Below are 23,439 nucleotides of genomic sequence, written 5' to 3'. Positions count from 1 at the left end.
TGTTTCACCGACTTCCCTATTTGACACAGACGTCTTCCTCTGTGACCAAATGCATTCCACTATAGTCTAATTAAAATACTCCCTCACAATCTCTGCTAAAAATAGGCTCGGCTCAGTTCCCATGCCCCCAACAAGCTCCTCAGAAATAACAAAACTTCACCCCCACTTCCATGGAAAACTGTAAAAACTGTTAAGGTGTTGAGAGCAACATGGGGAGACTTCAGTCATCGTCTGTGGAGAGTGGAACTGGCCCTGCAGCATGTAATGGGTCTTTATTCACAGCTTTGCTGTGGTTGGTTCCTTTTTTAGCACGCTCCGATTTTATGTTCACATAGTCATAGTTTTTGCAGTGTACATTCCTAACCTCCAACCTCCATGGGATAACTTTCACATTCCTGGAGTATTTCTATCTGAGGCTTGGAGGCATTTCTGCCGTTTAATGGACATTTTTGCCTCCATAAATCAGTCATCAGCATTGTCAGCAGAGGACCAGGCCAAAAGACAAAACAAATTATAGAGGTGGTATAGAGTTAAGGCGCATTTATACTCTACGTTACGTTGGATCCGTGCTCTGGTTTCATGTCGTCCTTATTTGTATATAAATATACCAAATGGAGCAGTACCACTAGAAACCATGGGGGCAGTGTTTCTGTTATTACACGATACGTAGCTCTAATGAGACACGGTGAAAACATAACAATAGCGGAAATTCTCTGTCCTCCAGTCGTGATATATTTAACCGGTTCACTGACTACTGGTTCCTACAATTCTGCCTCTGTTTCGTCTTTTGTGCAAGAGGTACATTAATAACTGCTTCTTCCACAGTCGCCATGTTTGTTTAGGAGTTTGATGTTGTCATTAACTTTTGACTCTGGGCTTCTGTCCTTGGTGGATATATTGGTGAACAGCAATACCAACTCAAAGAACACGTGTAAAGATGTGCACAGTGACGTTATGAGTGTGGTCAGGATACGTACATCTCAGTCATGAGTGTGACTCTCTCAATGATTCCACATTTTATGCTCAATTGGAAGGGAATATTTCTGCGTAATGGTGAGAACACATTGCTTTGGGGTGGTACATTATTTGCAATAAATAACCAGGAAAAACTCACCATCTGTATTTGTCTGTTTTCAAGCAGTGGATATTTAAGCTTCTCAAAATATACACAGGTTTTAGTTGAGCCATACTCGTTTCAAGTCAAGAATTCCAGCATTATTACTTGGTATAAATAGGTTTGCCAGATCTGATAAAAGTAGCAGGTATGTGATGTGCATGCAGGGAGTAGTTCACTTCAGGCCTTGCAAGGAACACTATGTATTAAACATGTCTGCCTGAGCACTCTGGGTGGAGACGATCCTGCTTTTAAAACTCTGAACAAGTCATGCAAGCAATAATTCAGTCATTCCTACGTAGAAGTTAGGAGCTCTGTCTGGAGACAAAACCGAGATTTCAAGTGTCATTTTAAAAGACAATGGGAGAGGTGTTTATTTGAGCTAGTTTAAGTGTGCATCTGTAAAGAGCTGTTTCTGTTGACATTGTCTGATCCTGTAAATAATTATTGCATTTATGCTAACAGCTCATGTTCAGCTAGTGTTTATGCTGCTCACCAGATTATTGAAGTGTACGACCTCTCTTCATTCTCTTTTTGTGTCATGCCATGTCTCTGTGTGTCAGTATTTGGGCCAGCGTCTCACATGAGCTTTCTGTCCAGCTCCTTTCAAAAGTATGTCCAGATGCTCCCACTGTGCTGGAGGGAAATGCCAGACAACTCTAAAGGAAGAGCAGCAGAGATGTTAGAGATCTGCTGGAGGATACTTGATATGTTAAAGGATGCTTACAGTCCCTGGAGATGTGAAATGCCTGACTTCCGTTTTCTGGCAGAGACAAAATGAAAGCCAAATGCTTCTGTATCTGGACGATCAGGGTGTTAAGTATAAATAGGGAGAAGCAGTGGATAAGTGGGTGTAATATGTGGCTGCTCAAAGATATGGTATAGTCAGCAGTTCCTTAAAAGGAAAAAGTTATCTAAAAGCATTGGTCTAAATCCTGCTTGTCTCTGCACTTTATAGCTTAGGAACGTGGTTTGAAAGTATTTTGTATTGAGGTTTCTTACCTTTTGAGGGTCTGTTGAGCAGTCGCTTGTAAATCGATTTATTGTGTGGAAGCTTGTTTTCTTTAAATGAACACCAGAGAGGAGGGGAGCGTGTTTTGTAATTTCTCTGGTCAAGAGCCAGAAGTACATACATCAGTAAGTGGAATCACTTTGTAGAGTAAAAAGGAACCCCTTCGTCTGCACTCATTAATTTTGCATCCCTCTGTTCTTATTTGCAAACAAAGCCTCTCTTCTGAAGGAAAGCCGGAGTTGAAAATGCCTCTTGTACTGGTTTGTTTCAATTTCTGTAGCCAAGATTAAATCCCTTTTACAAGGTGGAAGAATGTGATTTTGTCTACTATACTCAGGAATCTAAGGGAAAATGGGGTGGTATCTTTCACACTGTAGCTTTCAAGTTTTCAGACATACGCTTTTCTCATATAAAACTGTATTACAGTTAACAGACACAATCGTAAGGCGCTGTAACTGTCTCACAACTCACACGGTACCTTTTTTCTCTTTCCACCATCAAAGCGAGCAGCTCAGATAAAACAGTCACTCATGGTGTAGCATTTGTTATAACAGATGTGGTATCAGATTTAGGGATCTAGTGTGTGAGTAAAACCGATTTGGGTTAGCATGGATGAACGCTAACAGAAGGTTTGAGAGTGTGGAGGCAGCATAAGGGTTTTTACTGTTGGGTTTTTCAGGAAGTGGTTTATAGAAAAAATATCTGTAGATACTCTAAACATGAACAGCAGAAAACTGATGAATTCATTTGAAATCTTGACACACAAAACCCAATCACACACGCACGGACTATCATCACCTCTGGGTCAATTGTATGTTCAAAGAAGTGTTTTGAAAGTGGACAGTGATGGTGCCTGTCTAACATGGGGAGGGAGGGCAACATAAGGGGTTAAAGGCTCTACTAGGTACTGAGAGACAAGAACTTTAAAATCAATTCTTTAGGTTAAATGTGAGGTTCTATTGCATACATAAGACAGGTAGCATTGAACATCAAAACCCTCTGTATTTGAGATCAGTTGATGGCTCTGTTTGCATCAAATAATCAACTAGTCAAATAAATCAGCGACGCATAAGCAAAGACAGGTTTGGATTGACGATGAAGCTAACTGTAGACGAGACTCAGAAATATCACTGCCTTGGTGAGAGATGAACACAAACAATTTATTCGCGCATCTCTGAACAAAGAAGGTGTGTGCTGAGTTCTCAAACACAACCCTGTAAAATGTAGGAAATGGGGTCCTGCAAACACCGCAACATGTGTGTCTCATTCAGGGATCAAAGAGCAGATATGTTGCCCAAGCGTCCTGTGATCCCCTGAGCTTGTTTCTCTTTTGCCCCTCATATCTCTGTACTTTTATGTGCCCCCTTCCTCGAGTTTTATTTTTTTCTCTTCTGGCTCTTCCTGTCTCTAAGGGAGCAACAGGAGCTCTTGGCTTAGTCCAAAATACACCCTGCCAGTGGCAAATCTCTTCCCTCCGGCCTCAGGGTTTGTGTCTTTGATATCCACATAAACTCTTGGACAGTGCTTATGGCATGTTGACCTCACTCTGTTGGAGGTTAAAGCGTCTCGTATTTCCAGCCTTCATCAACAAAACCTTCAACTTCATCTGGACGTAGACTTCCTTGAGATGTTTTGTCATCCTTGCTCTCATGACAAATTTTACTTTTTTCAGCCAACACAGTGGATTTATTGGCGAGAACCAAATCCATCCATGACAAACCTGGTTTCAGTTTCTCACTTGGGTGCTGCCCGCATGGGTTTCCGCGACCACTCCTTTTCCTCCCACAACACAAATAACAAGGAATGAGTGTAATTGGTGACTATAAATTGCCCAAAGGTGTGAACCTTGTCTGTCTGCGGCCTGCTGTGGATGGACTGTTGGTGAATGACAGTCCAACTGGCTTCGGTTCCTCATATCCTTCTGCCTCATGTCAGTTAGTGTGGTATGACTTCAAGGTCTTGTTGATTTTATAAGGTAAGAAATAACATGCTTGTTTACTGTTGCTCCTTGTGGTTGTAATTACAGGTATCTACGGTTTGTCTTCCAGTGCTTACTGAATCTTCAAAGCTTTGTGAGGTCACACATTACTGCCTGGTTTACGGTGCCAGCTCTACTGTTTAAGCACCTAATGACTTCCTCATTTTCACAATTTTAAAAGTTTAAAATTCCTGGTCAGTGAGCAGAACCAAAAAATATCCGGTAGTTACTAGCTGAGTTCGAGGTTGCTAAGAGAAACCTTTCAAAGGAGGCTTACGCTGGTGGCATTGGCAGTTTTTTTGTGGCCGCTAATAAAAGCTGTTACCGTGGCAGAGTCTCAGTGTTTAGAGAAGAAGACTGCTTTCAAACTGGTCCATCAAATGCCACTTCTAGCAAGTGTCCAGCAGCTTTGTTGCCTATATTTGTCACTGATTCTGATTTAAAGTTAGTTTATGATTCATTCACATTTGGTGTTTCCTTGTCCATCCTGAACGCAACGTTGTTGATTTATTATGCATTTATTTTCTATAATTCTCAAATGTATCTTCTATAATTTATTCTGTTATTTTTTTGATGAAGTGTTTAGAGAATGTGTGAAGTGAATGCCAGGAATTTAACTCCCACCTTTGTCCCACCTGGTAGTCTCCCACTACAATAAGGACATTCTATAACTTCTCAGAAGCTATTGCTCTTCTCCTGTTCACCATGGACCAACAGCTGCTTACTTGTGCTACCTATTAAATTATTTATAATTGGGAACAAACAAGGGGAGTTCTTTAACTGTGAGTGGCATATTCCATTTATTTAGTTGAGAACAATCATTCTTTAACATGAAAACAGCAAAATATAAGCAGCTCCAGTTCTCATGGCATGTGGCAGAAACATAGCTCTATAAATAACACATGTTGGTTAAACAAAGTGGTGTTGGTTGTAAACAAAATTCTTCTGCGGACGTTCAACATAGTTTTTGTCATTGAAAACAAAAGCGCAGTTTTACCTCGTTGGATGAATAGCTTTAGCATTGCATAACTGAATCCAGCGCTCTGCTGCCCTGGGGACAGAGCCAAACCAGAACTTGTCCCCTCCCATCTGCAGCATCACAGGATCATCTTGGAGGGTGAAGATCTGATGCGTTTCCTCATGCGGCACAAGAACGGAGACTAATATGTGGCAGGTATCCCAAATGTTGACCCTTATGTTTAAAGATCGGCTGAATTTGAGGATAACTGCAGCAAAGGGAGACTTGAATGCTTCCTTTATTCTTCCTAATAAGCACTCAAGTTAATGGAGAGCTGAAGTAAGACAAGGTCTGGAGGCTCACTGCGCCTGCTGGTGCTGGTGTTATTAATAGAGACAGCCTGAGAATTACATTTTATAGTCACCATTCTCATTCTCCGACTCCTTACTAGTGAGACGGACCAGTCTTGTGAAAACAGCATTCTATTTTTGTGTATCACGTGGACTGAACTACAGGTGTTGATTGAGTTGCATTGCGTAAACCAGTGACTATATTTGTCCTCTAGATCTACATTATTTGCATTGTAATGCTTTTACTATTCATGCATGTTATTTTGGAGCTAGGGGAGAAGCAGAATAGAATCTTAAATTATACTTCTCTCGCTAAAACATACGTTTCAGTGTTGGCTGTTTGTTGTTGATTTAGCCATAGGTTCTCATGGGTCGCACAGGAGTGTCATAATTCACAGGCTTGTATTTGTGGATCTCCTTAATGTGAAATTCAAATGATCATGTCTGTCATAATAACATGAGCTGAGTGTATTGTTGATGAAAACTAGTTTATACTTGGATGTGCTCCGTGCCACATTGGAAGTTTAGGGTAGGGTTTATAACGCCTGTTTGTGGCCTTGATCTATTCAACGGTCTAATAAAATAAAAATGGGTTATTGCCCAATTAGGTTTTTTATTATTACAGGGTGTTAACTGGGCTTTTACGCTGCACAGATAATGCATTCACATCTAGGCAGTATTAAACTCACTGTTTCTGTCATTATAACCGCGTGAGCCACTGTTGCCTGAGCATTTTAAGAAGCTAATTTTGGTTTACAGGCTGCCACAGTCTAACAAGTCTGCTGGCCACATGTGGAGCTGCTGCCCCGATGATATTCCATTCATTTCATTCATTTAACAAGCAGCGGTTTCTTTACAGTAGCGTTGTGGCTGCCAGGATTATTGTGTTGTGCACAGCTGCTGGCGGGATGGTGACTGCTCTGTCAGCAATATGTTCACTCACGTCTGTATAGAGCAGGAGTGCTGCATGTGTGTGAGTCTCTACGGTCGTCCAGCTCAAACACTGAGTGCCAGTTTGTCTGGTAGTGTGAGCGGCAGGCTTTGCTAAGCACAGTCACTGGTCACGTAAGCAACATTATCGATTGGTTAATTGAGTGTCATACAGCACAATTTTAGTTGGGCGTTTATGGGTTACCTTTTTAAGGTGTCTCCTTTAAGGGCCCTGCTTGTTAATTGTGTTTATTTTACCTGACGCTTAAACACGAAAAGTTAAAATTAGCGATTATGAGTACTATATTTCAAGCCATGTAAAACATAGAGGGTTTCTAAATTTCCTTCGGTGGCCGGAGCCACAGCTGTAAGAAGACATGCTGAGGGCACATGAGAATGAATGATGGCTGAAAACTAGGAGGAAAGTTGCAAGCCATTTGAGCTCAGAACAGAGATTTCTTCAGTTTGTGCGTTTATAAAGTACTCCTGATGAGATTCTGACAGCACAAAAGTATTTGTTTCCAGCCAAAGGCGTATTTTCAAATACATCCCTCTGTAAAGCTAAATAAACTATACCTTAAACTAATGTTTTGCATGGAAAGCAGTATGCAGATTAACTTTAGCTCATTAACACAATTTAGAAAACTACTTGGTGCATTGTTCATGACTAGAGGTGAATTTAAATAACTTGGTTTGATTGACTGTTTCCAAAGGAATGATTTGCTGTAGACAGCCAAATTCTAGTGAGTCAGTCATTCAGGGTGTGGTGTCTAGCAAGCTGTCTCAATGTTGGTAATCAAACATCACGTAGTGGCTCCATATTCCCAATAGTCAAGAGGTGCTTTATTGACCAGTTCAACGTGAGTTTGGTTTCCAGCCTTCCAACTATGGCCTTCATTTAATCTTGACTTGTCAGGAACAAAATATGTGTTTTGATTCATATTCAGTGATGCTGCATATGTCCCCCATTCCACATCTCATTTTTTGAGTATATATTCTATGTCACTATACTAGTGTATTTTTCAGTGACATCGAAGTTTTTTTTTATATTCTTGCCGTGACGCTGCACTTACCTTCGGCATTGAAACATGAGTAGACTTGTTCGAAGTCTGTACTGTCATAGTGGGACTTCAAATGCGAAAAAAATGCTATTCACATTTTGGGATGTAGCTACAATGTGGCTCTGACAAACACTCAGATCTCAGTGATTCTTTGCCCCATTCAATAAAAAGAAAGGATCGTAACTGACTGAGCACAAACAAAGAAATTGAAGTAGCACGTTCAGCTGCTTGTATCCTTTTTCTGGTCTGGCCTGGGGGTCACAGTTGTAGTGTTGGGTTGTATTTTTTTTTTTATTAAATGTTAAAGAAATCGTTGTTTTATATTTTTAATATATATTTCTTTAACAAAACATCTGCCACTTAAATGATAAATGCATTGTCATCATTTAAATTTAATTTATACTTAAAATGAAAAACACATATTCAAATAACTTTATTTTTTGTCTTATAATTGCTCTCTTCCTTACATAATTTGAACGTTGTTCCCATAATTTGACCTTTTTACTGAAGTATTTCCCACATTGTCCTCTGATCCAGACCCAAATTTTATGGGCGCGTGTGAGAGTAAATTGTAGTGATGAGAATGAATGAGGTTTCATGAAGCAGTGACTTGCTTTCAAAGCCCACTAGATGGCACTGTCTGTGGTATAATCGTTGGCTATAACAGTGGAGATACTTCTCTAGTGTCTCTTTAGTTGTTTGAAATCAATCTACATCTTGTCTTGTGGCACTTTTTCTTGTCCTGCAAACACCTCAATCCCACAACACCATGACTCTCTCTCTGTAGTAGAGGAACCTCCCTCCCCTCTTGCACAGTTGCTCCACTTTTTGCAGTCTCACCAGCAAGCTCAGGATGCAGCATGACTCTGTGTGCTGCGAGGCTATTAATGTCTGTCTGTGAGACGGTGCCAGAGGTGTAAAAGGCTTGACATCAGAAACCTGGAGCAGCTGGCAGTCATCCTCTACGGGACGCGAGTCTGTCGGCGCTATGGTGAGTGGTGCGTGAGACATCAGATTAGCTCAACTGAACAGGGAAGATCGCTGTGAAAATAGCTGTTCCTTCAAGCCTGTCATCCTCAAAACCAGCTTGTGCTCTAATGCCGCATAAATGTTGGAGCGTGGTCATTTTTTTGGTGTTGTTGGAGCTGAAGGTCAAAGAGACGGTATAAGTGCCAGTAGCAAAATTGCCAGCTGTGAATACTATGAAGCAGCTGCAACTTACAGTGGGGTTTTAATTGTGTTTGCTTCAACTGCCATATGTCTCAGCGGTGTATGTGTAATATTTGGCTTAATGGGTCTTTGGGCTTTAGTGGATTAGAACCCTCAGACGCAAAGGAATTGGACATGTGTGTTGAGACTAATCCAGTCTGACAATGATCTCATGACGTCACTATTTGGCAAATGCCTAGAAGCTGGATAAAACTAGTTCTTTTTTTATTTCACGGTATTAAGAAATGAAAAAGTTAATAATTTCAGAATCACTTGGACACAGCAGCCACATGTAGAATGGTCAGCCGCACATGATGTGGAGTGCACAGGTGTAGTCCAGATGTGCGTGCTGGGGGCCTTTTTTGAAGGTTACACCTGGAAAACCTGCTCAATAAATCAAGTTCAAGGGTCAGTTTGAGGTGAAGACCAAAGCCTAGAGCATGCACAAACCATTATAAGCTAATCGCGCTGCTATTCCTATAAGGCGGAGTGTGAGTTGTGTCGTGTTTAATGCAGCAGTGTTTAGTTTTGTTGCTTATTCGTTTCATTGTTGTAAGATGGAAGCAGCACTGTTCAATGAAATATCCTCAGCACAATCATCTGGAACCTCTTGGAATGAAAATGTGCTCCGGGATCATCCTTCATAAAGATCTCTTTTAAATATGATTCTATTTAAGCACCTGACCACATGAAAGTGGCTTCAGGGTTAAAAAAAAAATCAGGAAACGGAAGGCAGCTAATGAGGAAGTGATAGAGAAACAAGGAGGCAGATGGGAAAGTTTTGACTTTTACTGAATTGGTGACCAGACAAATGTTGTTATGTGTTGTTAAATGTTTTAACCCGGAGAAGTAAGTCTCTCACCAGCCAGCAGCCGTCCTTCTCTTCGTATGTCCATCCGGAATGCACAACTTAAGTTCTGTGAGCAACAGACTTCTGTTTTTATGATGTTTCACTTTCAGAAACATCATAAAAACTGCCACTTTCAGAGTTTTGTCTGTTACATATGGTGCCAGAATTGGGATAGTAAGGCAAGATTGTCAAAAGTTCACCCATTTATTTTCATGCAAGTGCATGACGCATGCTTGTGAGGAACCATTGGAGTATGGGCAGTGTAGTCTGATGGATGAGTTGTCCTTTGGTATATTGGAAGAAGCACACACACACACACACATACATGTTTGCTGCTTTCCCCAGCCTCCCCCCCTAAACCTAACCACACATGGCTAACCTTAACCAAACTTAAACCTAGTTGTAATGACCCAGTTATTTTCGTGTTTTCATCTTCATTCTTCTTATGTAATTTACATTTACTCTATTAAGTTAAAGATCTGACCATATTCACACACGTGTTGAGCGGGTTGTGCTGGAATATTAGCCAGCCTGCCAGTAATCGCACCCATGAACCCGTGTTAAGACGATAAAATAAATCCAGTCAACAATTGAACGTTGCTCAATGTGAGTAAAGTGTGAGATTGCATCTCACCGCAGTGCGGTTTCATAGTCTCCTGATAATGAATCAGAGGGTAATTTACCTCCTTAGAGTTTGTTTTCACTCAGTTGGCACCTTTTACCAAACAGGAAGCTCAGTCCAGACGATAATGTAATTTCTTTTATTCAATCTGCTGGGGACACAATGCAAACACTGTTTCAGCAGATCCCCGTCTCAGGTTTGACCTCAGACCTGTTGTGATAAGACAGAACAGCAGCCAAACATCACATCGGGTTTGAAATCTGGAGAGGTGGACTGGAGACCACACAACAACCCACTGTGACTGTGGGAAAAGGTTGGTTTCCCTGCTGCTGGTTCCTAGTGTCTGGTGTCACATTATTTAGTGAATTGCATTTTGCATTTTATGGTTTTCAAAGTAATTTTTTCACACAAATAATGACCTTCTTAATGAAATATTGTTTTTTTAAATTATGATTCAAACATGAATTACCTAGGAAAGCAATTTGAACTGAAGTCAATCTCACGCGGGGCTCTGAGAAGAATAATATTGACATTGCTCTTTGTAGAAATTCAATATCGTTGCTTTACTTCTGTACTCAAATAACAGACGGTGGCCTGGTCTGAGGTAACGTTCTATGCAGCCTGAACAGGTGGGCCTCCACTGGCTATCTGGGCATCATCCATAATTTAGACAATATTCACGCACAAGAGGAAAAGTACTTTGGGACGTCTTAGCCAGTTCATGAAACATTCTGCCTCCTATTTTACCTGTCATTTAAATGGACAACAAAAGGAGGAGGTTTTCATGTTTTGACTCACAAATCTGTTGATATACTGTACAGTAAGCAGCTTTAACTAAAAATTTCTGCTTTATCCAATGTGTTGAGTTTTCAAGCTTTATTCATTTTTGTTTGAATAGCAGCTCCTTGGTGGCACTTCTTTTTGTCTTAATATTGATTTTCCGTCATTGTGGGGTGTCATGTGTTTTGTCATCATATGCGCCCTGTAAATTATTAATATGAAAATTCAGTCAAATAAGTCATACCAGAGAAAAGCTGTGGACGCCTTCTCATTCACACGAATCACCGCAGCCATTGTTGCTGTGTATTTTAAGGTGGAAAACAAAGTGAGAAAATCCTTAAGTTCTGTTCCAACAGGAATTTCTCCTCGTCCGATAAGGGGATTTAATTGTATAGGACAGGAAGTGTCGGAAGTGTAATTCCAAGTCATTCAAAGTCTACCTGCTGCTGTGCAATAATATTTATGTTCCTGCAGCAGCTTTGGGCGTCTCTGTCTGAAAATGTCACTGTTGCTGGTCATTTTTGTAACATTCCGTTTAGCCAGTAATTAAATTAAATTTATGGAGTGCAGTGGTCCGTTTTCACTCTCATTCTTCTGTATCTCTTTGTACTTTCTCAAATGTTTGGTCATCTATTGTTGTGGAGTGCAGTAACATCAGGAGAATGAAGTGGTCATAGTGCGGTAGCAGCGTCACATTCTGCCTTTTGATTGGTATTTCAAATACTTTCCGTCATCTTATGTCTTTAGAATGGTCATCAATCCGTAAAAGTTTCACGTCTGAATAATATTTGGTGATTCTGGTGCTGAACTCATTTTGTTTTAAAATATTTTGTGCTATTCTACCTTGCATCTTTCAACAGTCGGCAGTGTATTTGTTTCTTTTAGTCTTTAGCTTTAATAGTATTTCAAAGTTTGTTTATTATATTTTTCAATATTTAATGTCTATTATATTCACTACAGTTTTTCTCTTTATTACTTATCTTCTACTTTATTACTTACACTATTTAGTGATTTAGTAAACATATCAGTTTATTGCCATCGTGGGATCCGTTGATAGGCAGCAGGGGGCAGTGGAGCGATCTCTGTTTCTGATCTCTTTTTCTTTGCATGTGACAATGCAGCATCATGAAGTTTGTCATATCTTCACAGATCTTGTAGCGTCTTTCTTACATGCATGTCGAGCAAATCATTATTGTCTTAATTCTGTTGGTCTTGGTGGCTGAGGAATTATCACCCTGTAGATGAACAGCAGCCAGAAGAGATTAGAGCCGATCTGGAGTCGCCTCCCAGATGCTTTGGTCTTTACTTACAGGAAATAACGTGATGTGCTACTGCACAACTGTCGCACACAGGGAGGATTTAGAGATTTGCTGGCTACAGGTTTTACAGCACCAGCAATGTAATGGTAGATGAAACCCCTGCCAGTTGGTCCAGGAGAAACTGAAGCCTTTGAGATTATGACTCAACTTTTCAGACAGCAAAAATAATATGCGCAAGATTGCATTTTATCCGTTATATGTTCCCTTCTACCTTCTCATGTGGTTGGAGTGTGACATTTATAATGATATGCTTTTTATTAAGACTAGACTTGAACCCTTCAGAACTAGAGGCTACTGAAATGCACACGGTTAGGAATGTACCTCAAGTCTATCTTAATGTTGAGACACTTGAAAGGATGAAATAGTTAAAAGTTGAGGTCCGTGTGATGAATGTGGATCATGAACGGAGTAAACTATTTAACCACCGCAACTGGCCAGATCTCAGTCCAGTAAAACATGGAACTGGAGTGCGACCTCATCGAGTAATACAAGCTTACAAACTTCTGCCGCTGCCATTGAAGACAAAATGTTTTCACGGTGGTTGTTGTTCTTCTGCATCAGACCCAAATTGTTCTTTTTACAGCAAGGGAAAACACAGGAGTCACGCATAGCAGCGCCGCTCCAAGGTTATTGGATAATCACTAAATCCTCATAGCATGAGAAGTATCGAGCACAAAGATCTTTTGAGATTAAATCTCGGAATTATGGCTCATTGTTTCTGTGTCCTTAAGTGGATTCGGTAACTGGAGGAGCGGTGCCTTTGTTGTTCTTGAAACATGGTAAAATAGTGAAAACCACAATTTTGATCATAGAGATTTCAAAGTTGAGCTCTGGAATCTCACTATGTGACTTTAACCCCATTTAAAATGGGTAAGTTCAACTGGTTGTAAGAAACATGCGCGTGTATTGGGCACCGTTAATATTAGGAAATGGTGAGTTTATACACTCATTGCTGAAGGCGATGGAACATTGGTGACCAGTTGAAATGACTTTCACATGAGGGAATATGCAGCATACAAGATAAGCAGGTAGTGTTTAGCATTGAAAGCTTACATCTTGAATTAAATGATTGTTTTGCATGGAACCATGGATATTCGTACATGTTTGTCTTGGCGCTGCCGCTAATGTAGACTGTCATTTCTTTATGTCACGTTGGCATAGGAAGCAGGAACTGTACGATAAGTGCTGTTTTCCTTCGCCTCCATGTGCAGAGTTCTGGTCACGGGTGAATTTGTCTGAGCTGCGCGGCTGTCGGCTGTGTGGTGAGAAGGGCTATTTCTGTCTGTTCCCTCTCAGTTCTGAGCCAGCTTCACACAGAGACTTGCTAAAACAATCCAAACAAGCGCAGCATTGACACAGAGAGCGCACATGTCTCTCATCACCACCTGCTACTGGCCGCGCCACAAGGGAAAGCCTCACTGATATTCAGCCAGTGGCGTCACATTTGAAGGAGGAATAAACAAACATTGTTGGGGATGCTGGGCCTGGAAATAGATGCACTCACACTGACACGTGTGGAAAACAAAAACATTGTGCCACTGGGTGAACCGGGACACAAGTAGATTTAGCTTTTATGAACTGAAACATTCACTAGAGGATGAGAAGCAGTTACTGTATAGCGACATCATGACTTATGTCAGTTTGGATTTCAGTTCCCATGATATACAAATGGCTTTTGAGGGGCGCAGGGTCCCTGGAAGCAATAAGTCATCAGCTGTCACTGCACTGAACCCTGGCAGCACCACACAATAAATGGGTGTAGTCAAGGAGACCGGTTCTTGTTCAGTGCTATCTTCCATTGTTCACTAGAATTATATGACAAAATGTGTAAAAATAAATAAATAAATAATGTGGGCATTTATGTTAGTGAGTTTTCAGATGTTTCGTAAAGGAATACACTGTGATTTCTGAGGTTCCGAGGAACAAATATCAAGCCTTAATATTAAACAGAGGGTCCAAAGATCTATGAAGTTGTTCCGACTTTTGCTGTTGTATTACATAATGACACATTTTTTTCTTCATAGTGTATTTTAGAAATTTGTTTTGGCCTGTCTGTTACAATATCACTGACTCTTTGACTTTTTGAAGAGTCAATACTGAAAACAATGTGGGTCCAGTTTGACCGTAGGTGTGTTGATGCAGCAACATATCACAACACCATGACCTCTGATATAAGAGGATGCTCTCAGTACGCCAAAAGAAAAATAACAAAATAAAATCAAAACAAAAGTTTTCAATCAAATGTTGTCAGATGTTATTCATCTTTTCAGTTTTTACTGGTATTGTGTAGAATGTGAGTGTAGAATATCTTGATTTTCTGATACTATTATATCGTGATCCACGTATCATAATGCGTATCGTATCTTAAGGATCTTGTCAATGCTTGCCCCTAGTGTCGACACTATGAAACCATCAAATATGGCAAAATGAACAACAATCCATTCTTGCCTCCTCCCCCTGCTGAAAATGTGTGTGATTCAATACAAATAGTATAATGTTCTGTCCATCATGTTCCCTTCGCCAGTTCATTCAAACCCAGAGCTCTTCCTGGGGATCCCTCTGGCGTCGTGCAGTACAAACCGTAGCTTGGTCGGACCTCATTTCTGACTTTATCCAGTTCAGCTCTGTGTGGAATTATAGCCTTCATTTGTGGCCCGCTGGGTCCCTGTTAGGAAACCACCCTCTGGAGGAACTGAGAGGTCACTTCAGGCAATTAAATATTAAAACAGTTCATCTGAGATGGATCCTCTGAGAGGAAATCTGTGTCAGTGGTTGATGAGGTACTGCCATTTTAAGTGGAAAACACAGGATAGTTTGGATCCCTGGCAAATCAAATGCTCTAGAAGTATTTTAATAAAATGGATAGTGTTGGAAAGCACCGAACTGTGGATCTGCTGTGGCCCTGCATAGAGAAATGGATTTCTCTTTGACCAATCAGTCACATGCCGAGTAACTGTATTGATCGATAGGAGTGACACACAACCGACTGACACAAAAACCACGCACTGTGCTAATCTGAGCTGTTGCTGTCCTCTGAGAACTTGTGAATTTACAGATCCAGGTAGTTTAACTAGTCTGTGCTGAAGTGAAGAATGGTGCCTCTCTCTCTGTGTCAAAGCCATGTTTCCATTATCAGTAATATACAGTATGTGCACCTCTTCAGTTGCCAAAACAGGCACTGAACTGTTGCTACTGTTTGTACGGCACTATCCGTGCTTTTTCAGACCTCTGTTCTCACATTCTGCTGTGTTTAATGCAAATAACTTAGACTAGGAAGAAGAGGTTTTGGAGGTCATCAGTCCTTGAAAAAGTAGTGTTTAACAGCTCTGTGTGTTTCATTGCAGATGTTTCATGGTTCAACGAAGGGAAACGTGGCGTTGTCTGATTTAGATTTTTATCCTCATTCTTTGCTATATTTTTAATTCTTTAAAGATAGTAACATTTGACGGAGTCTATATTTTACTCATCACACTTGCTGCCATTCAAACCAAGAGTGCTCTCGCCCACCATTGTGTGTGTGTATGTGTGTGTGTGTCCTGATGGGGCGAGTTGTCAATGCTACTGATCAGTTTCCTGAGGGGTTGTGCGGCTCAATTGCGATGAAGGGCGTTGTGTCCTGTTGAGGGAGCGTATATAAGTACCCGGTCGTGTTCTCTGCCTCCTGTCGTCTGCTACTGTGGGCATGTGGAGGAGTCCGCGCTCTGAGAGGAAGACAAGCTTTTACACTCTGATCCAGGGTACCACAGGTGAGGTTCACCTCAGGTGAAAGCTCGCTCCATCGCGGCACCCTTTATCTGCATGAGGTCCTGGGAGTTGGAGAGAGGCGTCTGTGATTTTATGTTGTTGCGTTGTCAAATGTATTGAAGACATTCTGTTGTTCAGACTAAGCATGGACTGCAAATTTAGACGAGTTAGTCACCAAGAACTCTGGATTTAGATCAACCTCATTTGTCTATGTGGGTCAGAGGACAAACTATGAACCACATTGATCAGATGGTTGTAGAACAGAAAAGCAGGTCACTGCTTATTCACTGTGTAAATATCAATGTCCCCCGAGAGCGTCGTAGCTACGTGGCGGAACCATGAACCGCTGCGGGTGATTGACAGATATTTGGGGTTGGTACTGGCAACATTAGAGTGCAAAAGAAAAGGTTTTTGTTTGTTTGTTTCAATTTTTGTTTGTCATTTTGCGTTATTTAACTTTTGTTTTTTTCCCCTCCCATTGTGTCACGTGACCCGGCCTTATTTTTATCCTGCTTTTTATGTGGCCCCCCTTTGTACCTGACCGTTTCCCATACATGCTCTATCCTGGTTGGAGATTGCAGAGTGCAGCATAGCTCCAGTGGCAATGGAAGACAGCGACCATGAGGTCCACTCTTCATCAGAGGAGCAGGACTCCTGTCCTCCTACCCCTCCTCCTCCTCTACACAGAGGCCATAGTACGGAGCAGGTACTGGTGCGACCATTGCATATTGCTGTCCAACAACCTCTTGACTTCAGAGTTTGTATCTGCAAGTTAATTCAGGTCTTCAGTGCCATCTCTGCACTGCTACATGATTTATCATGGGCAGCAGAGCTCTGATGTACATGCAAGTTGGAGTGTTGTGGTCACTGGAGCCCAGAATTGTGTCAATTTGCTCCTTCTCATTCTTCATGCAATGATTTTTCTTGGCGCGGTCATCATATAACTTTTCCACCGTGGCTCCACTTGCTGGAGAATTTTGTATCTCACGTGCTCAGGTTCATCTCATCCTTCCCCCCTTGTCACTCCTGGTGTTCCTCCCGCCTCATCCCTAGCTCTCGAGCCACTCAGACGACTCAGAGGTGGAGAACATAATGCAAGACCCTCACCACGGAGGGCACCACCACCACCAGCTCACGCTGCACCACCAGCATCACCCCGACGCTCAGGCAGCAGACAGGGAGGCAGAGAGTGAAGGGCCACCCCACACTCCTTCACATTTGAGACCCCCTGTTGCAGGGAGCGCTCTGTCCGATTCAGGTTCGGACATCAGTTTGCCGCAGAGCAGGAGTGTGGAGTTTGATTTGTCCTCCATCGGGTCGTCCAGACCAAAAAGCCCTTGGGGCAGGTTTGACCCTTACGACAACAATGAGGTAATGACGTGGGGATAAGATAGTGTCTGGACTGGGACGTTTTGTTGGTGCTGTTTTTGATGCTGCAGTCTGGTTCAGCTCCTCAATAAAAATGCAGTTTGTTTTTGTTTGTGGTGAATTCTTCTGACCAAATAGGTATTTTCTTCTGCAAGTTTGAAAAAATGTGATTCATTTTCCACATGAGCATTCATTTTTATGTTTGAATTCTGGGATTGTAGGACCAGGACAAGGAATACGTGGGTTTTGCGACTCTGCCAAACCAAGTTCACCGCAAATCTGTCAAGAAAGGATTCGACTTCACCCTGATGGTGGCAGGTAGGACTCAGCAGTGCTGCCAGTTCATCACTCGTATGCTTCTCTTCTGTGTCTTCACATGCCCCTCTTGTTCCACACTGCTGTCCACAGTTTTCCGTCGCTTGCTTGGGTTCTGGAATTCATTTAAATGTTGTGGTCCACAGGTGAGTCCGGCTTGGGAAAGTCTACCCTGGTCAACAGTCTCTTCCTCACGGACCTCTACAAGGATCGCAAGCTACTCAATGCCGAAGGTGAGGACCTTGAACTAGTGATGAGGTATCATGAATTTATTAATTTTCAGAGGCCACCAGATGATGCTCTTGGTTGAGAAATGGTGTAAGGCAGTGGTCCCCAACCCACATGCTCGCAAAATGAGTGATTGAGAGGAGGAGAGATTGTGAGTCTCAGCGGGCACACAAACAGGCCTTATATGACGGTTCAAAGTGGCAACTTCATACCCCCCATGCCCCGTACAAGTGGTCAAGTGTTGACCGGTCTGCAGCAATAAAAAGGTTGGGAACCACTGGCATGAGGTTTCATTGAATTCGTTGTGCTAGACCAAACATTTTACAGCAGACAGCGCCATCCGGTGGCCTCCGTTTCATGAAACCTCATCGCCCCGTTACTGCCTTAAACTGTTTTTGTTTATTCTACTACTGGCTGTGTGTGTCCTCAACCAAAACATTGAGTGACTCTTGACTGGCTCACCCTCTAGCTTTTACTTGGCTAGAGGTGTCTGTGTGTGTTTAACAAGCTGAATGTTGGTTTCGGACTGTCAGAGAAGGGTCATTGAAGCCATCTTTTTGGTGTTTGTATTATGTTCCCTGTAGTTGAAGGTTTGTACTTTAGGTTTCCTTCATCTGTGTTTCCAATTGGATTTCTCCTGCATGATAGCAAGTTAAACCGAGCCATTTTGATGGGACTGAGCCTTGTGTCCTCCAGAGCGAATCACACAGACCGTCGAAATCACCAAGCACACTGTGGATATTGAAGAAAAGGGAGTCAAGCTGAAGCTCACGATCGTGGACACGCCAGGCTTTGGGGACGCCGTCAACAACACTGAGTGGTAGGAGACCAACTTGACACCCCGATCGCGTCCTTCACACTTACACCTCCACACATCTGTTCCAGCTGGAAGTCCGTAGCCGACTACATCGACCAGCAGTTCGAGCAGTACTTCAGAGATGAGAGCGGACTGAATCGGAAGAACATCCAGGACAACCGCGTCCACTGCTGCCTCTATTTCATCTCGCCCTTCGGACACGGGTATGACAAAGACGGATGGCTCTGCAGTGAAGCCCTTGCTGGTGTTAGCGTTTCCTCAGAGTGGAAGCTGCAGCTCCTGGGGGCAGAGAACTTCTGCAGCCTCTGTCCCGAGCCCCACTAAATAATTGACATGGATTATAATGATCTGGCTGTGCGGCACGTGCCGCCTCATGAATTGCTCGTGCGGCACTGGAACACGCTCTCAGATGTCGGCAGGTGACTCTAATGCCTTGCTCAAAATATTTGTGGGTGCTTACCGTTAATCCCCAGATGGTGCTCTAATGTACAAGTGTCGCCCCCTGTTGGCCAATGCTCGACATTACTTTTCATTTCAAGTAAATATGAATGACACCCAGATTTTGTCACAGAAGTCGGACCACTGTTTATGGATTATCATGAGTCAGTAATGGCACCTCTGGAAGGTGGAGCTGCTCATCATGTTCAGCTTCTTACTGGTGCATTTCTGCACATGGTGGAAAGGTGTTGCCAATCTACAGCGTGTGGCATCGGTAGGCAGAGTAAGAGTCATGCCCCGCTGCTAAGAGTCCTCTTCAGGACACGCTGAATCACCGGTTCAATGGTGTTGACTTTACCTTCGAAGTTACCAGATCTGAGAGGCACTTCTGTGGGACATGAGGAACATCCAGGTCAATCCAGTTGGTAGTTTGGCTCCAGTAAACACAGAACGCCCGGAGAGATCGCTGAGTCGACCTTTCTCAAAACATACTTCCACCAGGTGTTACAGAAGAACCATCGTTGACCTCCACTGAACCAGGTCAATCTGCTTTTGAGTTCTCATCTGAAGAAGGTGTTGTGTTGGCGCAGGCTCCGGCCTCTGGATGTGGAGTTCATGAAAGCCCTGCACGAGAAGGTCAACATCGTCCCGGTCCTGGCCAAAGCCGACACCCTGACGCCCAGTGAGGTCAAGAAAAAGAAAATCAAGGCGAGTTATGAGCCAGTTCTTCTCCATCACAAGGCCGAGGTCCAGCGAATGTAAAGTACGGCCTTTGTTCCGCCACAGATCAGAGAGGAGATCGAGCAGTACGGCATCAAGATCTATCAGTTTCCCGACTGTGATTCAGATGAGGATGAGGACTTTAAGCAGCAGGACCACGAGCTGAAGGTAACGTGTGGGATCTGTCAGCCATTGAGAGAAGAGTTCTCATGTCTGCGTCCATCTCCAGGAGAGTATTCCATTTGCAGTCATCGGCAGTAACACGGTGGTGGAGGCCAAGGGAAAGAGGGTGCGAGGGCGACTGTACCCCTGGGGGATCGTGGAAGGTTGGGGCTCCTCTCATGTCTGATCGAAGGCGGCATCATCTTGAGGTAGTCTGGTCTTCATCGGTTCTCTCTCCTCTGCAGTTGAAAACTCGGCGCACTGTGACTTCGTGAAGTTGAGGAACATGCTGGTTCGCACTCACATGCAGGACCTGAAGGATGTGACCCGCGAGACTCACTACGAGAACTACAGAGCCCAGTGTATCCAGAGCATGACCCGCATGGTGGTCAAGGAACGCAACCGCAAGTAGGACACGCTCCTGTCCTGAGCAGTAGTCATGAGCTTCTGCTGGTGTTGATAGAGCAGCGACAAAGTTATTGATGACTGTAGGAGTGTGAGTGAATTTGTATGATGAGGTGGGGAACAAGTAAACAGCAGACAGGTTTATTTTTCTGTTAAATGAGAGATGTACTGCAGAGCTGTGTCATCAAGCAGAGGCTTGGTGTAGAGCTTCTCCCTAGCTTCATAGAAATAGCTCATGACAACACGATGCATCCTTCTGTCCATCCATCCAACTCTCCGTCCATCCTTCCATACATACAACTGTCTGTCCGTTCTTCCATCCACTTTTATGTCTGTCCATCATCCATCCATCCCAACCATCTGCCTGTCCGTCCATTCATCTATCCATCTATCATCCATCCATCCATCCACCTCCCTGTCTCTCAATCCATCCATCCTTTCTGTGTTGGACCTTTGTGCCCACTGTGGCCCCGTGGCACCACTGTGTGAGTTTCCGCATCATGAAGTTCAGTCGTGCTCCTTGACTTCCAGGGTCAGCAGCGGGTCAGACTCTCTGTGAGCCAGTGTGAGATGTTTCCGTTCGCCCCTCATTGCAAACAATTCAATGCTCCATCATCTTTTCAGCAAACTGACCCGCGAAAGTGGCACTGACTTCCCCATCCCGGCCGTCGCCGACGTGAAGGACAGCGAGACAGAGAAGCTGATCCGAGAGAAAGACGAGGAGGTACGGCAGCACGACTTTGACCCGGAACTCCAGCAGCACCAAGAGATTGAACCAGAACTCAATTGTGAACGTCACGTGCCTTCGGGCCCCAATTACAAACCAGAGAAGCTCATGTACCTGAAAGATGAAGCGCTTTGATTTGACCTTCCCCTGATCATTGGGATCGTGGTGCGCCCATGTTTCTGAGGTTGACAATGAGTAACCCCGAAAACATGAGCAGTCACGGCGAGAGTTAGCCACCCGTCCACTCCAACCTCCTTCCTACAACCAGTCAGAATAAACTCATTTCAGAGTGTTTGTGTGAGGATTTCACTGTGTTTTGATCTCACAAGCCCCGAGCTAACTGGCACCACCTTGGCATCAGAGAGCTAACACTCGTAGTCCCGTCCCGTTTAACGTGTCAAACGTGTGACATTTGTAACTGATACTGTTTCACATTCATCTACCTCCTGATGCAGATTTATAAATAAATATATACATATATATATTCTTTGTTATTGCCCTGGAATGATAATAAATATTAACCTACTTCACTGTTTAATCATATTTCAGTGACAAACTGAAGATTGATTTGCTTGGCTGCTCACGCAGTCGACGTCACATGACCAGAGTGCTATTGATGTATTGCGCTGTGTCGCCGCTGTTCGTGCCTCTGACTCTGTCTCTGTGTCGTCACAGCTGCGGCGGATGCAGGAAATGCTGCAGAGGATGCAGGACCACATGGACAGCCAGAAAGACTCTTTTTAACACACGACCCCCGACTCACTGGGACGACTTCACAAGAAAAGGGCCGGAGACGGAGCAAATGTCTTCGACTTCTGCTGCGAGTCGGTTCGCACTCGCGGTTTCTCAGAACACTTTGAAAAGAAGGTTGCGGGTTCTATCACGGATCACATGGTCTCTTGACTTCACCACGTGCTCGGTGGGGGCGTCACATGAGTTTACATTGAAATGTTTTTGTTAAAACTGACAAGTTATTTTTACACTCTGGAACTAATGAACAAATATATTGAAAGTTTCTATTTCACACTCATGTTTTTATGTTCTGGGGTGTGTGTGTGTGTGCATGCGTTTGGATGAAGGAAGTGTGTGACGTCTTCTGTGGGTTGCACCCGTTATGCTTATTTTTCTTACTTTCAGAATCTAGTTTTCATCTGTTAGCGCCGCATTTTTGAGAATTAATCTCCGGGTGTTGTATCACATCAAACTTGGTTTAGGACGAGGAACAATGCAGATTATAGTGTGTCCCATCAGCTAAACAGAGCAGGAATTACAGAGGGTTTTGTTCAGCCCTGTCAAGAATAACATTGTGACTTATTTTTTAATGAGCTTTTTTTTTCTTTTTTACATTCCTAAAATGTCTGTTGGTCACACCGATCTTAATAATGTCTTTATTTGAGTTGTATATTACAATTGTTTTATTCATGGAATATATTTATGTAATATTTTTGTTAATACAAACCCAGAATGAGAAAATGATGACGTGTATAAATTCTAATATTGTAATAAAATATTATGCCTCCACAAGACACATTTGACTTCAATCGCAGTTGCGATCCAAACAACAGGTTGAGGACATCATCGAAGCAACGCTGTCATTTGGTGCGGAGGTGCCACAGGTGTCATAAATAACGTAAATAACAGCTTTGTTTCTCGTGCTTCCTCGGAGGAAAGGCATCCAGGTTATTATCACGTGACACCCCGCCCCCCGGAAGTGCTCACCTGAGGACTGGGGCGGACATCTTTTCTAGTGACACAAACCTCCAGCAGACGGCGCCCTAGACAGTCGCCTGTGTGATGGTTTGTTATAGGAAGTGAACCTGCTCATACAAATAGTTGAGTCTTCTCACAGCGACAGATTATTAAGCGTTTGGGTTGCGGCAGACAGGAAGAAAGAACGTGGAGCAGGTGACGGACAACAGAGTTGACTGTCTGCACGCGGGACAAACGACGGTGTTTTGCTGGAACGTATCAGAAGGCGAGTGCTGCCACCTGTCGGCGAGGGTATGTCACTGCATATTCCACGCAAATATGAGCTCTATTTATTTGTACTATTATCCTATGTCTTCTCTCAATCTTCTCTAATTTATAAAGTAAACGCTGTCAAACAAGGCAAAAGATTTTTGCCTGTTGCTGGTGTCATAAGCAAAATTTGTTGTAAATTAAATTACTATTAAAGAAATGTAAACAAATAATTTAAAAAGGCTTTTTTTTTAACCAAATTGCATACAACTATATATTCAGTACATTGCAAGCTGTTCTCCTGCAGACATGCGAGGAGAGTGGTTTAATTTAGATAAAATGCAAGACATCAACGCTGATGCGCAAGAGACTC

General features: G+C 42.9%; 1 protein-coding gene across 4 annotated transcripts; it reads left to right on the top strand.

The window, feature by feature from the left end:
* Window positions 1-7,030: 7,030 nt before the first annotated feature.
* On the top strand, window positions 7,031-22,647 carry septin4b (septin 4b). 4 transcript variants are annotated; one of them, XM_053872405.1, is made up of 13 exons: window positions 14,147-15,929; window positions 16,509-16,633; window positions 16,981-17,298; window positions 17,517-17,613; window positions 17,757-17,843; window positions 18,535-18,658; window positions 18,724-18,858; window positions 19,684-19,801; window positions 19,880-19,981; window positions 20,043-20,139; window positions 20,221-20,383; window positions 21,005-21,104; window positions 21,783-22,647. In XM_053872405.1, exons 1-13 carry the CDS (start codon window positions 15,866-15,868, stop codon window positions 21,849-21,851), a joined length of 1,599 nt encoding a protein of 532 aa, XP_053728380.1. In that variant the 5' UTR covers window positions 14,147-15,865; the 3' UTR covers window positions 21,852-22,647. The 4 variants fall into 4 exon arrangements, with proteins under 4 accessions (XP_053728382.1, XP_053728379.1, XP_053728380.1 ...); XM_053872404.1 differs by lacking the exon at window positions 21,783-22,647 and having other exon boundaries at window positions 14,142-15,929; window positions 21,005-21,604; XM_053872406.1 differs by lacking the exon at window positions 21,783-22,647 and having other exon boundaries at window positions 14,157-15,929; window positions 16,502-16,633; window positions 21,005-21,597.
* Window positions 22,648-23,439: the final 792 nt, after the last annotated feature.

Source organism: Synchiropus splendidus, chromosome 8 (genome assembly GCF_027744825.2).
Source record: "Synchiropus splendidus isolate RoL2022-P1 chromosome 8, RoL_Sspl_1.0, whole genome shotgun sequence".
Classification (NCBI taxonomy): Eukaryota; Metazoa; Chordata; class Actinopteri; order Syngnathiformes; family Callionymidae; genus Synchiropus; species Synchiropus splendidus.
The sequence above is the reverse complement of the archived record's forward strand: the minus strand, read 5'-3'. Positions and strand labels throughout refer to the sequence as shown.